This window comes from Pectinophora gossypiella, chromosome 22, assembly GCF_024362695.1.
Source record: "Pectinophora gossypiella chromosome 22, ilPecGoss1.1, whole genome shotgun sequence".
Lineage (NCBI taxonomy): Eukaryota > Metazoa > Arthropoda > Insecta > Lepidoptera > Gelechiidae > Pectinophora > Pectinophora gossypiella.
In genome coordinates, this window is record NC_065425.1 from 3,030,328 (window position 1) to 3,048,464 (window position 18,137).

At 39.6% G+C, this 18,137-nt stretch overlaps 1 protein-coding gene across 2 annotated transcripts; it reads left to right on the forward strand.

Annotated features, from left to right (window-relative positions):
- The first annotated feature begins 11,415 nt into the window (after nucleotides 1-11,415).
- LOC126377244 (uncharacterized) lies at nucleotides 11,416-16,894 on the forward strand. 2 transcript variants are annotated; one of them, XM_050024963.1, is made up of 4 exons: nucleotides 11,416-11,862; nucleotides 13,724-13,778; nucleotides 15,842-15,874; nucleotides 16,614-16,894. In XM_050024963.1, the coding sequence occupies exons 1-4, from the start codon at nucleotides 11,770-11,772 to the stop codon at nucleotides 16,811-16,813; spliced, it is 381 nt and encodes a 126-aa protein (XP_049880920.1). In that variant the 5' UTR covers nucleotides 11,416-11,769; the 3' UTR covers nucleotides 16,814-16,894. The 2 variants fall into 2 exon arrangements, with proteins under 2 accessions (XP_049880920.1, XP_049880921.1); XM_050024964.1 differs by lacking the exon at nucleotides 11,416-11,862 and adding an exon at nucleotides 13,098-13,208.
- The last annotated feature ends 1,243 nt before the right edge of the window (nucleotides 16,895-18,137 follow it).

Below are 18,137 nucleotides of genomic sequence, written 5' to 3' on the forward strand. Positions count from 1 at the left end.
GGCGCCGACGACGCACCGGCCGCGGCCGCGTCGAGCCGACGACTAGAGAGAGAGAGAGAGAAGTATGTTTATGGTGCAAGTGACAGAGAAAGAAATAGTATCTGTTCGTATGCCTACTTTATTGGCGAGCGTTGCCCTTGACCCGTGCGCCGGCTATTCACCTGCGCATAGCTGAAGTTGTAGATACGTTATTATTATTATTGATGACATTGATAAAATTTAATAATTAGTAATTTTTATTTGTTTATTTTAAATGTGCGTTCTATGGAGCTTAAAACACAATATGGGACTGAAAAAAATCTATTATTTTTATGAATTTGGCGACAGGAAACTTCACTTGATACCTATCAACTCAAAGAAATACCTAGTATCTGTTCGTAATGCCTACTTTATTGGCGCGCGTTGCCCTTGATCCGTGAGGCTATTCACGTCCGAGTATCCATCAAGACAGATCAAACAAGCCCTAACTCGGAGGTCTTGCGTCCCAGGATCCTTTAATTATGTCTTAGAACCTTCTTGGCCTATGTGGTCCAGTGGTTGAGCGATGGGATGCGGAGGGTCCGGGTTCGTATTCCGGTGGGGACATATCACAAAAATCTGTTTATAAGGCCTTTGGTTGGGACGTTACAGGCTGATCACCTAATTGTCCGAAAGTAAAATGATCCGTGCTTCGGAAGGTACGTTAAGTCGTTGCTCCCGTCTACTAGGTACTTATGTAAGCACGTAGCCGTTACATGAATATTGTACACAGAACAGGATAGGTTTAATTAGTTCTTTACTGATGATTTAACAATGAGATTTAAAACTACGAATAACTTAGTACTTAGTACCTCGGTACGGTACCAACATGTAACAAGAAAAATAAGATCACTCCACTCGGACAATTTTTTTCTTTGAACATGCCGACATTGCCTACGCGGCGGAGTTGCCGAACTATCGATAGGTAGATTATCAATTGTTGAACTTGAAAATTGTCTAAACTATCGAAAGTAGTGATAGTACATTTAGATCGATACTAGCGATAGTACCGATAGGTCTTGCTTTGTAACAATAATGGGTATTGATCTAAAAGATTTATTTATTTTCGATTTTTGTGTAGCGAGGTTTTGCGTAGGTACTTACATACTAAGTTGGTGGATGGTTGACATAGTAGGTAACTAATTACCTAATCTGTGGTGGTTGTGTTAGTTGGTTGTTAGTTATTCTAATGACAACAAAGAATACAATTATTTACTGTTTCAACTGTTTTAGGTAGATAATGGCCCTGATTCCTATGAGTAAATGAATGAATAACCCGGTCGAATCAAAAAGGTATCTCGCTGGTAACTTAATTCTGTCGGTTGTTTTAGATTTCTGCTTAAAATTGACGTGTATTCCATAAATTTTATGCCTGTTGATTATCCGTCCATTTAAGAATAAGAATAAAATAAATTTATAATTTACGATAGACAGAGAAAGAAATAGGATCGGTTCGTAGTGCCTACTTTGTAGGCCGCGCCGCCGCCGCGCCGCCGGCGTGCGGCGCGGGGCGCGCGGAGCGGGGCGTGCGGAGCGGGGCGCGCGGCGCGGTGCGTGTGGCCGTTGACCCGTTCGAGCAGCTGTTGTCTCCATTACATCGAAAATTTTCGATAATTTGTCATTATTGTTTTTTTTATTGAAATTTGGGTTCTATGCAGCTAAAAGCACAATATGGAATTGAAAATAATTAAAAACAAAACTCAAAATTTCATGAATTTTGCGACGGAAAATTCCACTAGATATTAACTCAGAATCATGGTCTGAATCATCCCTTTCAGTATTCGTTACGATGTCACTAACACCCGGTATTATATTATTATATATGAATATAAATCAGAAAATCTGTCTGTCTGCATCCTTGCTCGGTCTAACCATCACTTAAAATCGTAAAATAAAATAAAATTTTTAACAAAAAAAAACCGACTTCAAACGCAAAACTAAAAAGCAATAAATAAATTTACTTCGCACAAAGTAATTAGTACGTATTTTCAATTAGTTAATTATTTTATAATTCTGAAGTCGGTGCCAAGTAAATGCTACAACAACCCTACTACAATATCAAATTACTATGTACACACAATATTGTTTAATACCTATATCAAAGCAATTACAAAACAATGTCAAACAAAAAATTACAAAACAATCAGTATTGAAAAATATATGAATCGGTACTTCGTTGTAGCATTTCCTTGGCACCGGCTTCAGATTTATAAAATAATTAACTAATTGAAAATACGTACTAATTACTTTGTGCGAAGTAAATTTATTTATTGCTTTTTAGTTTTGCGTTTGAAGTCGGTTTTTTTTTGTTAAAAATTTTATTTTGGGGTCACCCATCCTATGACCGGCCTTTGTGAAAGTTGCTTAACTTCAACAATCGCAGACCGAGCGCGTTTACCGTTGCGCCATCGAGCTCATTATAAAATATAAAATAGTATCACGCCAATATCCCCAAATGAGCAGGCTCTTGTCGGTGTAGAATTCTCCACGTTACTTAACAGTTGTTTCCCTCTTGCCTTCCGCCCCGTAGTACCTTGTCTGACTATGTTTAAGTCCCATATAATAGAGGCCGAGTCTATATTTAATTAACCATTACCGGGTGAGAGCCTTGAGCGCTCCCCATTTGTCCGGCCAAGTAGTTAATGCCATCTGCGGCAAATACAATAAGTCACGTCAAAAAAAATAAAAGAAAAAAAAATCCTGGGAACCACGTGATATCAATTATTGTCTATTATCCAAACATGAATTTAAACTCATAAAGTCTATAAAATATGCAACAATGTACTTACTTAACATGTAGCAAAAGACTTACAAAATCTTTTAATTCAAAGACTTGTTTAGGTACTTATTTAAAAATAATCCAAATAGCAATCAGATATTACGGGTGTTAGAAGAAAATAGCACGCAATAGTTTTCCGGTTTCCTTATTGTGCTGATCCGCGGAAATATGACCTTCAGAACCGTGAGAGGTGAAATCATTCAGCGTTACTGTGGGCATGCTCAAGTTTGTCCAAATCCAAAATAATAATAGTCCCTGTTGAGGACCCAACTAGTTGGCCACCTAGTTCCGCTCACATGCAACAGATGGCGCGACATTAAATAATGCAGTCTTCAAGCGGTCGTGAAACGCGATATCGAAGTTTACACAACAAGACGCATATATACAACTTCCAACACAACACTGTCGGATCGTCGATCCTTTGTCACACTACCAACTTGTGGCTAGCGGGGTACTATGCTCAGTTCGGTACCCCGAAAAACATCCTTGCCGCCAAAGTCCCCCATAGCCCTAGTATCCAGATCCACTAACCCCTAACCCAATAGCCCAGTTCCCTTTGTTCCCATAATCTGCAATGGTCCTACACGAACCGGGGATTGTCTTTGGGTGCACTGCCATAGTGCATACAGGGATAATCGCCGGTTGGTATCACACAACATTTCGGCTTCGGCCTCACGCACGCCTTCCAAAAGTCCGGGAATCTATGAGCCCGAGATAGGAAACGACATACATAATAATAATACTTCCTGCCTGCCTTTCTGGTTGCCTGGAAGAAATTGCTGCATGAATAGAATATAAATCGATTATTATAAAAAGACGTCGCACACATAGACAAGACAATAATATTACTTAAAAATGTTCCCAAAACAATTACAAAAACCATAGAGGATGTTCATTAGAATGATCATAAGGTGGAGATAAAAGGGCCTCATTCAGCACAAGTCGCGGCGTGAACCACGACGCTGGGGTTATGTGGACCCTGTTGTGCCTTTCTGTATCTGTTGTCCTTATTTCTGTATCTTGTGTTCATTGTGTTCAATTAAGTATTTATTTATCTATCTGCGTATACATCGGTAACGGCAAGTGCGAACGAGACAGACTATCCGCGCGCTCCCTCTTACTCCTTAGCGGCTCACAACTATTTAAGACTGAAGCGAGACCCAGCGGGTGTTAGGTCGGCGTCCGGTACGAATTAGTGCGGGGCGCAGAGTTACTCTTCTGTACGTAGTATGAACATTTCTCTCTCTCTCTCTCTCTCTCTCTTTATTTAAGAGAGGCGCTCTTGTCGGTGGAGTAATCGCCTTCATTACTCAATAGATAGGGCGTGTAGAACGGTGGTTGCCCTAATCGCCTTCCGTTCGCAGCACACCGACCAATTTCTCAATCGGTGATGTTCTAGCTAGAACCCTACCAGTCCATTTCCTTGGCCTCCAACCAGTACTGATACCGCTGCCGCCCGGCATCAGGGGTGCGTTTTTGAAGTAGCGACGCCTATTCGCTACGTCACAAGATCGTCATAGAACCTAAGTAGCATTTTATAGGTTAGTCCGTCCTAGTGAGTTACCCGCTACGTTCTGCTAATCCTGTCGCTGTTTGGTCGGGGACCGCTTATTTTGATATTCGCAGCCAACCATCATATCTGATGGCCATTCCACTATCCACCACCTGTGGACCCCGTAGATGGCCTAAAGCTCAGCCTACTACAACATTTATGTCCCATATAAAAATTATAAGACAGAAATTATATTCGAAGCATCCCCAGAAGCCTGGACAAATATAATAACGTGCAATAAGGAAGGGCGATACTGTACTGTGAAGGAACCAGCACTTATTCGCTCTATTGGATTTTTGTTAGCACACAGGACGTTCTAGAAAATAACGAAAAATACATTCGTTAATTCACTGAGAGCTAAGTTGGAGGAACGATTGACTATAACTGTGAGGTTGCAGGTTCGAATCTCAACACGATCAACCAATGATTTTCGAATTTGTTTTCGATTCCATGTTTGAATTAAGTATATAAATTATTATCACGTGACGAGACGTGACGTAAAATCACTTTGTGATCCCTAGTTTGGTTAGGACAATACAGGCCTGATTGTCCGAAAGTAAGATGATCCGTGTTTCGGAAGGCGCGTTAAGCCGTTGGTCCCGATTACTATTTACTAATGTAAGTGAGTAATCGTTATATGAGCCATGTTAGGGGCCTTTGGCGGCTCAATAATAACCCTGACACCAGGGTTTATGAGGTTGGTATTCTAACCCACACGATAAGAAGAAGACGTGACGTTAAACCGTTGGTCCCGGTTACTACTTACTGATATAAGTACGTCACTGGAGTCACGTCAGGGGCGTTTGGCGGCTCAATAATAACCCTGACACCAGGGTTGATGAGGTTGGTCATCCACCTCACAACCCAAACGATAGAAGAAGAAGATCACGTGATCAGCGATGAAGGAAAACATCGTGAAGAAACCCGCATTCCAGAGAAATTCGTTTCGGAAGTATGTGACCTAATTCGTATTAGGCTGGTTTTCCCTTCGCGGGTTGGAAGGTCAGACAGGCAGTCGCTTCTGTAAAAAATCGGACCTGTCAAATGTTCAGGTTAGGTAAGCGGACCCTGTGAGAAACGGGATAACGCTATGGAGATGATGATGGCTTTATACATCGAACATTTCAACTGTTTAGATATATTCTGATGTTAATTTCGTCTGTCTACGAGTACAATGTCTCTCCCCACACACTTCATCCGTCTCTTCTTTGGTAAACATGAACACCCTGTGTTTAGTAATTTCCGTAAAACGTTTTCATGGAAGTTTGGTTCGTACCTTTGACCGCTACATAAGATCACCCTATACTGATTGTAAAATATCATGCACTTTAAATAAGCGGCCTAAAGGGGTCCCGGGTTTGATTCCCGGTGGGGACATATCACATATATCGCTTTGTCATCCCTAGTTCGGTAAGGACATTATAGGCTGATGAGCTGATCATCTGATCGTTCGAAAGTAAGGCGATCTGTGCTTTGGAGGGTACGTTCAGTTGATCCCGACTAGTACGGTGACGAGCATTAATATGTATACACTTTGGTACCATGTCACATTAACTTTTTTGATAAATTGAACTGTAAGTCTCACTAAATGTTAAATATGTTAGTGCGACAGAGTCCTAAAGTGGGTACATTATATTGCTCATGACTGTACAGTGTACAGTAGTCAATAGCCTCGCCCATATTGCATGGCGAGGAGTGGGTGTATAAACTATACACCACTGTCTACCCCTTCAAGATACAGGCGTGATGCTGTGTTATGTTAAGTAATGTAGTCGTTATATGAGCCATATCAGGGGCCTTTGGCGACGTAATGATAACCTTGACAACAGGGTTTATCTCACAACCCACCCCTGTACGCGGGAAGAGCTTATATGGATGCTGCCGAGAATGCTGTTTGAGTGGCAAAATACGGGACGAAACTTCTTCTTCTATCGTGTGGGTTGTGAGGTGGAATACCAACCTCATCAACCCTGGTGTCAGGGTTATTATTGAGCCGCCATAAGCCCCTGACATGACTCATGTTACGACTACGTACTTACATCAGTAAGTAATAACCGGGACCAACGGCTTAACGTGCTTTCCGAAGCACAGATCATCTTACTTTTTGGACAATCAGGTGATCAGCCTGTAATGTCCTAAGCAAGATAGAGATCACAAAGTGATTTTTGTGATTTGTCCCCACCGGGATTCCAATCTGGGACCTCCGGATCGTAAGCACAATGCTCAACCACTGGACCACGGAGGCCGATACCGGAATGAAACGATAAGAACACGTAAAGTGGCTGCCAGACTTACTTTACAATAGTAACAATCCATCTCGATAAGCACTTTAATTTTTATTGTCTTTGATTTGGTACGGTACCATAAAACCCCGCCAATACATCACGGTGCGCTATGAAATTACTGCATCGGAAGATTGGTATGTCCAGCCAGAAATAATAAAAAAGATTTAGTTCGCTATAAAAACGACAGAGCGCTTTTATGTTCGAAGAAATTATTTGTTGTTTACAATTTTGTTGAAACGCAAACGGTGCGTTCAGACACGCGGCGAACACCGCTCGTATTTCTTTTTTCCAGACCCACGAGGCATAACGTCCCCGTAACCTTTGCCTCAACAGTTGCAGAGACGGAGATGGGAGCCGTCTTCTCAATTCTCTCAACAGAGTTATCTTCTCTGCTCTCCACTGGAGCAAATCCTATTCGGCGCGTCCTTGCCGCGGGGGTGGGCGCCTCTTGCTTCAGTAGGCCGGAGTGAGATGGTGGCTGAGTTCGGATAGGGACCCAGTCCTACGGGGTATAATGTAGAACTGACCCTTTCCCTTGCCCAGGGATACAGGTGAAGACCTCAACGGTTGCAGAGGGGTAGATAGGAGCCATCGGTTCGGCAATGCAGGACGGAAAGGGCAAGTCACAGGGACTGTAACCTGGAACCTGACAGAGGGCAGCGGTAACTGTCAGTACTATTCACAGGCATGTACCCTTGTCCACAAATAAATGTTTTCTGTTTATGTTCTGACATTTTTTTTTTAGTTTTAAAAACAAATATCTAGGTGCAAGATTCGCCGCGCGTGTGGATATGGTTCGCGAAAACAGTTTGAATTTGTAAGCCATTAACGCGCATCCTGTCTACTGCAGTATATTCCGATAATGTTTTCTTTTATCTTTCTTTACTTGTAAAATTTCTTTCGATATTTATTTTTTTAAGCATTTGTGCGAGACATCGATCATGTCTCGCATCCATATGGGTATGATTGAATACCTTTAATATACATATAAGCTCACGACATATCCCTATTGGGGTAGTCAGAGGCACCCACATCCATTGCAAGATCAACTAAGTACCCACACCTTACTGAGCTTTCTGTTAGATCAACGTCATAGGTGGTAATTCAACTGTGTTAGTGTAAACTAAAGATAAATTAACAACTCATAAGTGTAACGTGTCATTTAGGAAAACTTGAGAATGGCTTAAATATTTCAATCGAGGCGAGAACTGAAATTGCGTAATTCGGTCCTTTCCCATATAATGTCCCCATCGGGTATCGAACCCAGACATCCAGATCGTAAGCCTAACGCTCTAACCACTAGATCACGGCGGTCCTGCATTACGTACTTTCGATAATGCTTCTGACGTACTTGCTATTGTGAGAAGCGTTTATTAGTTCATTGAACTCCATTTAAAGTACCTCCCCATTTAATCAAATTCCCTGTTTAGTACGGCTTTGTAAATTAATATCAAAGTAAATTATAATTGAGTTTCTCTCGGTTTTTAATTGCAATAACTTTAAAAGTTAAACGCAATACTTATTTGATTTTCTCTAACCAAAAACAACAAAGCGAAATATATTATTATGTACTTATTGCAGATTTTCTTCGGATCCCTAACCGGGTGAGAGCCTTCAACACTCCCCATTTGTCCGGTCAAGTAGTTAATGCAGTTTCCAGCAAATCTATAATAAGTAAAATATAATATAAGTAAAATACTTGTAAGGGTAGTAAGTTACTTGGTGACGAATACTGAGGGGATGATTTAGCTCATTATTCTGAGTTAATATTAAGTGGAATTTTTCATCGTTAATATTATAAATTGGTAAATATTTGACTACTTATATTCTATTTAATAAAAGTCGCATGTCCGCCTATATTCTTTTATTATCTACTTACTACGAATAAAGATTATCTAAGACAGATTGAGGAGCTCGGTGGCGCAGCGAGGAGCTCGGTGGCGCAGCGGTAAACGCGCTCGGTCTGCGATTGTTGAAGTTAAGCAACTTTCGCAAAGGCCGGTCATAGGATGGGTGACCACAAAAAAAAAGTTTTCATCTCGAGCTCCTCCGTGCTTCGGAAGGCACGTTAAGCCGTTGGTCCCGGCTGCATTAGCAGTCGTTAATAATCATCAATCCGCACTGGGCCCGCGTGGTGGTTTAAGGCCCGATCTTCCTATCCATCCATAGGGAAGGCTCGTGCCCCAGCAGTGGGGACTTTAATGGGCTGATGATGTTAATGATGATGATGAAGACAGATTGACATAGAATTTAATTACATTACCGGCCAGTGTATAAATTACTAACAAAAAGTATGCAAGTTGAACAGTAAAAGTATAGAATTTAAAATGATTTCAAAAAACCTGAATTTTGCGACAGAAAATTCTACTTGATATTAACACAGAGTCATGGTCTGAATCATCCCCCTCAGTGTTCCTTACGATGTCACTAACACCCTGTATAGGTATGAGTAGCCAGTCAATTTATTGTCAGATAACCATGTTTAAAGGGAGCCAGCTCCAACAAAGGAACAGCCTATTTCATTATCTAAGCCGCTGCACAGTAATAGAGTTCAATCTACGACACATATTGACACTGGGAGAGCTTTATAGAAAGTGTGTAAGTAATAGATTATACAGATTGATCCAAACAGCGTATGAAATAAGCAAAGACTTACATTTTTTCCCGCTTACGATGAGATATAGGTTTAAAGAAAGACTTACAGTCACTTACATAAGAAAAAAGTGCTTACTTACTTAATAATAATTATGTTTTATACAGAAACAAACTTCACCGCTGAGAATATGATAATGTTTCAAAATTGTAAAACCGAATGTCCTTTTAAAATCCAAACTCCATTGTTTAATTATTGTGTCTGGAAATCTCGGCCCTAAGGGGTTAAGATTCAAACATGAATTTTAGGACTTCATATCAAGACTTACTTTCGTCACACCCCGGATACTTCATAAAAACAACCTCGTTTTACACAGACACTACACATTGACATTATCGTACACGCGCATCTGTGTGTGTGACGTCAGATACCTTACGATCAAGTCTAAACTATGTGAGGTAAACCTAGCTCACACGCTGGTGGGGAGCGGAGAGTTGCCGTACTATTATTCCTTATTCTATGCTTTTGTATTACTTTCGGCTCTGTCCACCCCATGGGGAGATTACAAGTGTGAATATTATAGGTTTTTTAAGAATTTATTTTCATACCGTTCTATAAATACCTAAGGTCCGTAAACGCATGAAATCTTGTTTTATGTTCTCTAAAGAATGACCATATTTACAACCGATATGATAGCACCCAGCTACGGTTTTATGTGAATATACACTATAAAATAACTTAATGACGCTTTCTTATATTTACTTTATGACTTACCAAATAATTTTAAACCCTAAACCGTAATAGTTTGAAACTAAACTGTTTATGAGATTTTTAAGAGCTTTCGCAAGCTTTTATGCTTAAGAAAAATCTATTTCAACATAAAGCCTTTACCGTGAGTGGTACGGTGTACGTAGAAGGCTTTACGTAGACCATACCATAAGAGCACGACTATAGCCCAATTGGGGTAGTCAGAAGTACATCCATCGCATTCAGATGACCTCAACTACTCACCGAGCTTTCTGTTAGACCAACGTGATAGGTTAGATTAGGCGAGTCGTATCGCCCTCTATAATGGTCGAGTCAACTGTGTTAGTGAAAACTAAACTTAAGATAAATTATAAATAAGTAATAATTTAAAGGATCTACTCTGAACTGGCGTGCGTGTATGAAACGATTGATGAATGTGGAGGAAGCAAAAGAAGTGTGTCAGGATCGAAGCAAATGGAATTCCATAGTCTCTGCTTACCCCGGTGGGAATAGGCGTGAGTTTGGGTGCAAGTCCGGTACCGGCGTAGAAGTTGACCAAAATATTAAAATTCAATTTTTTTATTATAAAACATTGATGTAAAGAGTAGCGCGCTGCGAAAATAAAAAATAAATGCCGTAAAAGACGATCATACTGAATGATGAACGTAAAGGACTAATAAGTAAGGATGGTCTTCTTCTATCGCGTGGGTTGCGAGGGAGATTCCCCACCTCATCAACTCTGGAATGAGTGTTATTAATAGTTATTATTGAGCCACCAAGAAGCCGGCAAGTACTAAAACGCAAACTTGTCGCTCCCCACCAGCTTCTGAGCTAGGTTTACCTCACCCCCTCTCGAACATAGTTTAGACTTGAATCGTGTGGCGTCTGACGTCACACAAACACACACACACACACACACACACACACACACACAAACACATACACATATAGATGCGCGAATAAGATAATGTCAATGTGTCGTGTCTATGTAAAAGGAAGTTGTTTGTATGAAGTGTCCGGGGAGTAATCGGGATTCAAACGCGGAAAAATGGTAATGTTGTTTCTGTACTACAGACATGTTAATAATTCTAAAAATACGCTTTGTATGAATCAGCCGTTACCAAACACGTTGTTATATGCGTAAGCGCACATACGAGCATATATCACCGCCAGGTGGGGACTAATGGCTTTTGGCCGCTGAAAAATGTGGACTTTTTTTTAAGAAAATTACTTAACATTTTTGACATGATTATTTAAATAATAATAAGCATTAAGAGTGATGAAGTATTCTGTGTAAATTTGTGTTATAGATGGGTCTATATTAGAATCCAACGGCCTCCGTGGTTCAGTGGTTGAGCGTTGTGCTCACGATCCGGAGGTCCCGGGTTAAAATCCCGGTGGGGACAAATCACAAAAATCACTTTGTGATCCCCAGTTGGGCTAGGACATTACAGGCCGATCATCTGATTGTCCAAAAGTAAGATGATCCGCGCTTCGGAAGGCTCGAAATCCCGGTTACTACTTATTGATGTAAGTACGTAGTCGTTATATGAGTCATGTCAAGGGCCTATGGCGGCTCAATAATAACCCTGACACCAGGGTTGCTGGGGTTGGTAATCCACCTCACAACCCACACGATAGAAGAAGATTAGAATCCATTAAAAATACCGAAATTGACTAACACGTAAACACTAAGCCAATAAAAGCTAGATGTAAAAAAAGTCCAGAAAAAAGGCCACCAACAGTAGAAGTTCCGCAAATTATTTTATAGCGAACAATTTGTTCCCCCGACACAATGTTTCGGGAAAGTTTTTTATATTACACAAGTTGGAGATCTCATTATTCTGGACGCGTCGTCAGTGCGTCGTTTTGTAGCTGTACAATATACGTAAGTATATAATATCTATTTATATTAGACCTTCCTTCATGTAGATCTGGAATAGTGGAGTCAATGAAGAGTCTCTACGCCCTGAGCCGAGGTCTTCTTCGTGGATAAAAATCGGATTGCTATCGGTTGAAGCTGCTGGTACTCTTGCCGCTGGGACTGATATTTATACAGCTTAAGATAAAGACTTAAACTTCTCCCCGATACCGACCCCGCCGGCGTAGTTGACGATTTCTCTCAATATCGCTATCGACCCGCTAGAGTCGATTAATTCTTTCAAATACTTTTCCTCTCAGACGACGCCCTGAGCCGAGGTTCGCGCCCAACTAGCACCAACTAGCACCCTCAGGCCTGTTTTCTTAAATTTTATACCGAGTGAGAGCCCTCAGCGATCCCCATTTGTTCGGCCAAGTAGTTAATGCCATTTGCGGCAAATCTACAATAAGTCACGTCAAAAAAATATGTGTTTTTCTTCAACAAAACTACATTGAGCGCATACTTAAGCGCAGCACTACACCTCGGCTCAGGGCGTCGTCTGAGAGGAAGAATATTTGAAAGAATTAATCGACCCTAGTGGGTCGATAGCGATAAGCGCTGATTGAGGGAAATCGTCGACCACCAGCAAGGTTGGTATCAGAAAAACACATCAGAATGTGATTTTTAAAAAGGTGCTTACGTGGTTGTTACTATTAGTAGATAGTATTATTCCTTATTACGTGATAATAGGCTATGATATGCTATGCCACGTCCCACATGTCTCTGCATGACACCTACGATTACTGGTATAATATCAGGCCAATGACTCATCATCCCCCTAGCATTATCCCGTTTTTCACAGGGTCCGCTTACCTAACCTGAAGATTTGACAGGTCCGGTTTTTGACCTTCCAACCAGCGAAGGGCCCAATAAAGGTTAGGTTGCATACCTACGAAAATGCATTTCCCAGGAATATGGGTTTCTTCTCGATGTTTTCCTTCACCGCTGAGCACGTGATAATCCAGATACGAATTCAGAACAAATTCGACAATAGGTTTAGGTCTGTGCTGGATTCGAACCTGCGACGTTAAATTGAGAGGCAAGCGTTCTAGCAACTGGGCTACCACGGCTCTGTTTGCTCAATATCAGTTGAATGAGAATGACTATCATTGTTATATTGTACAGTAGTATTTTCCTTTATAATTTCCTATTACTTGGCATTTTCCTGTTTTGTATTTTATATTTTTAAGCATTATTGATAGCGCAGACTTTGAGTTACACTGCCTGCATTACATTTATAATTAACTACACCTAACCAGATTTTTTAAATTACATTTTCAAGTGATAAAAAAATGGTGGATAGAAAAGTAATTGTAAGTACTTACCTATGTAATTTACATATTACTATTACGATAGGGTTTCACTTCTAACATAATATTTCTAATATCTTTGTTTCTGATTTTAAATGATATAAAAAACTATCCCTACAAAAGAAAAATCATCATTATTTATTAAAATACAACCTAACGGTATTTTAAATAATATATATGAAAATTACGGCATATATAACATTCACAATGTTTCTGATTTTTCTGAAATAAAGTATATAAAAAAACTACCTTTACAAAAGAAAAAAAACCATAAAAATCGGACCTGGCCCTGGAAAATTAGTTGTTAGAAAGCTCCGGTTTTATTGACTGAACTAATATGTATAGGTTTAGATTTTTTCACGCTTACATTACGTACACACACTATAAATTTGTCGCGTTTACGTATTTTTTTTTCATCTTTCGAACACGGTAGGTGGCGCTAAAATTGGGCAGAACATCGAAACGACTGCCTGAAGTTCACGTCCACTTATATAACCAATTATTTTTGCTTTTTTTAGATTGGAGGCGTTGTGGTTGTAGTGTCCATCATAGTCATCATCATTGTAGTAGCATGTAAGTTGATTCAGTGTCAGTATTTTCAACTAGCGATTTGATTCTTCGCGTGGGAATTTCGCTGAACTGGGCTGGGTAAGCGGACCCTGTGAAAAATGGGTTAACGTTAGAGACATTAATGTTAGAGGTTCTAGAATGGCGACCACGCGTGGACGACGCTCAGTGGGTAGGCGTGGGCCACTCTACAAGGTGGACCGACGATCTGGTGAAGGTCGCGGGAAGCCGCTGGATGCGGGCAGCGCAGGACCGATCGTCGTGGAGATCCTTGGGGGAGGCCTATGCCCAGCTGTGGGCGTCGTACGGCTGATGATGATGATGATGTTAGAGACATGATGATGATGATGCATAAGATCGCGTCTATTTCCCGTTAAGGTAGGTTAACTTTGGCTTCTTCTACTGTCATCAAAGACTTCATGGCTCACCGGCTTAGAGAACCCTTAACCTGGCCTTTCTTTAAAACATCCTGGATCTGATCCCCGTATGTACACCTAGGCCTTCCTTTTCCAACCATAACAGCAAGAGAAGTATGTCAGGATCGAAACAAATGGAATCCCATGGTCTCTGCTTACCCCGGTGGGAAATAGGCGTGATGTATGTGTATGTATGTACCATATAATATGATGGTGAAGTTTTAAAAGGTAACAGACACACTCGAGTTACTTTACCATTTATAATAATATTAGTAGGTATTGATGTCAACGGGTATGCCATAAATTGAATAATAGGTGGGTATTATATTCTATAAATAAGTTTTCATGGAAATAAGACCATTAAACTACCTCGTGTAATCCCCATAGCAGGATAATGTAACTGATTATGGTGATCCATATATTTCCATTGTTTAACCTAGAGAAGTTCTAGGGAAGTTTCGGATACAGATTCGGATATATTAATATATTTATTTACTGGTTTCGGATACACATGCATTATATTATTTCGAATTAGTTCCTGCCTGCCAGTTTCGGTTATCTATATATATGTTACCGGCCAAACCCGATTTTAGGCCAAACTAGTTTTGCCTAGGCTAAACTAGTTCATCCTATGTGCGATCGGATAAACCGGTACAGACTAGGCCAAACTGGTCTGTCCTAAGGGTGATAGGAGAAACTAGTTTATCCTAGGAGGAACTAGTTGAGCCTAATAAAAATAAGTTCACTTCAGGATAAACTAGTCTGGCCTAGTCTATACTAATATTTCCTAGTCAGAAATGTTTAAAGTCGGCGCCGTATTTACCTGGACTAGAATGACAGTTATGTTTTAAGCTAAAGTAGTCTTTACGAACGAGACACAAAGTGTATAATGCGTTGTGTTCATTGTCGAGCCATACTTATGGCAAAATAAGCTTTGATTGTTCGGTAGTAAAGTCAGGTAGTAAAGTACTTAATTTACAAATTACAAATGATAAATACATCTTGATTTTATAACTAGTATTTCTGGTATTTTATTATTCCCTGTTAGCATAAAATAGGCTAAGCTAACTACAGCTTTCTTGACGTGTACCCATTCATAGAAGGCCCAACCAGTTTCTCCTAGGCCAGACTAGTTTATCCTGAAGTGAACTTATTTTTATTAGGCTCAACTAGTTCCTCCTAGGATAAACTAGTTCCTCCTATCACCCTTAGGACAGACCAGTTTGGCCTAGTCTGTACCGGTTTATCCGATCGCACATAGGATGAACTAGTTTAGCCTAGGCAAAACTAGTTTGGCCTAAAATCGGGTTTGGCCGGTAACATATATATTTTAGAGAATTATTAATAATTAATGATAAAAAATAAATATATAAAAAAAATATATTTTAAATTGGAGATCTCCTTAGAAAAGGTTCAGTACGATCTACTCTGAACCGGCGTGCGAGTATGAAACGATTGATGAATGTGGAGGAAGCAAGAGAAGTGTTTCAGGATCGAAGAAAATGGAATTCCATAGTCTCTGCTTACTCCGGTAGGAAATAGACGTGTTTATGTATGTATGTGTGTATGTTTTAATAATGATATGCTTTTAACTACGTGTTGATCATAGTGTGATTTATGTGATGTAAAAAATAAATAAAATTCTTTTTTCAGGCGCACGTTCTAGAAATCTCCATTGTGATCCAGGTGGGTAGTTGAAGGATTTTTTCTTTTGGTTATTTTCTTCTCTTCTCTCGTGTGGGTTGTGAGACCTATGATAAACATTGTCAACCCTGGTGTTAGACTACTTTTTACTTTCGGTCATTGGTTGATCGGTCTGCAATGTCCTAACCAAACTAGGGATCACAAAGCGATTTTTGTAATTAAGTCTCCATTGAGGTTCTGTGTTATATCTACTAATATCTACTAGTATGTTAGCATACCTTCTCTTCTTCTTCTATCGTGTGGGTTGTGAGGTGGATTACCAACCCCATCAACCCTCTTGTCAGGGTTCTTATTGAGCCGCTAAAGTAACGTAACGTAACGGCTACGTACTTACATCAGTAAGTAATAACCGGGACTAACGGCTTAACGTGCCTTCTGAACGTGATCGTGTTAGTTTTTGGACAGTCAGGTGATCAGCATGTTAGTCCTAACCAAACTAGGGATCGCAAAGTGATTTTTGTGATTTGTCCCTATCGGGATGTGAACCCGGGACTTTCGTATCATGAGCACAGAACTCAACCACTGGACCACGGAGGCCGCTACCATACCACATCATACCATACCTACTAGTAAGCTAGTTACTACCTACAAATTGTTAGGGTTCCGGCGGGTTGTCAGAATAGACAATTGTTGGGGTCCTTTATATTTATTTTATTATTATAAGATTAAGTAATTAATAACAGACAGAATAAGGTAAAATATCTTCTTTTCTATCTTCTAGAATACATGCAGAAAGCGGCCTTGAAATTAGCAGAAGCAATTACGAGCAAAGATAGAGCTGCGTACGACGAATCCTGCGCCGGTATTATGGCACGGTTAGAAAATTGTCTGGAGCTGGTAGCCGAACCTTACAAGAGTGAACTCAGAGCCCAAATGACACTCTCATGCAGATCCAATTTGGCAGCAACCTATTTTGCTTGAGTCTGTCAAAGGAGTGCATTAATAGCGTTCTGTTTACCAATTATTTGATATTTGTGGTGATACATTATAGTCTAAAATATATTTTTGTTTTTTTTTTACATTAATGCTTCAAAGGATAATAAACAATTTCAAATTCGAGTCAAACAAAACACGAGTAAGTGCTTGTCTATACCGCTAGCTAAATTTTGAATTTGAATTTGGAATAATAATTTTTAAAAACGATTTATTCAAAATTATTCTTATTATATTGTTTTGTTGAAATATTTCATAATTCGTTTATTTCATATTTATAAACCTTATAACGATTTTTTTGTTTAACAAATCACGAGATAATAAGTTGTCTACTTGTAAGTACATTAATAAACATCTTGTTAAGAGCACGATTTTTCTGTAGTCAGGTTTTAGTTTTTGAACTAACTTGTTCATTAGCTATATTAATACAAACATATTATATAATATAGGTAGTTACACTTCGCAGCGACCGTACAAAGGTGAGTATTTACAATTGGCAACGAATTCGAACCCTTACAGCAATCACTTTGAGGGCGATTTGGCGGAATGGTTCCATCCCACCGTGTCGATTGATGCCAATCAAATTCTGGAGAGAAGCATGAGTTGTCAACCTTTTCACTGTAATTCGAATCATATACATATAACTTATTCTCACCCCGAACACCCCTCCTTCTTTGGTGAAAAGTATATTAACAAATAACTTAACATAATCTTACGATTATATTACTATTGGGGTAGTGAGAGGTACATCCATTGCAAGATGAACTTAAGTACCCACCCACACCTTACCGAGATTTCTGTTAGACCAACATGATAGGTGGTGAGCCGCATCGCCGTCTATATAATGGTCGAGCCAACTGTGTTAGTGAAAACTTCACTTAAGATAAATAAATAAGTACTTATTATTTAAAATTATAATTATAATACAGCTACTTAGAAAAATAAAAAGATAAATTAATCAACATCAGCAAAAATAAATTACAATTAATTTCTTCTCGTGTTTATTCCATGTCGCGGTTAAACATTATGAATGGTCACATTACATGACAGCGACGTGTGGACAGATTGAGAAATGTCGGAGACAAACCGAATGCGACGTAATAATATTTATAAACTCGGGAGTTATTTTAGGTGGTGGTACAAGTGACAGACTTCTGCAGATATTACGAATATGCCAACGAAATAAATAAATAAATAAAAATCGTTTATTTCGGACAAAGTCCATAGAATATTTACAAACGACTTATAAACTAGTGTTAGTAGTACATTATTCGGGCGATCATAAATACAAACTATAGGGTGTGAAGCTCTA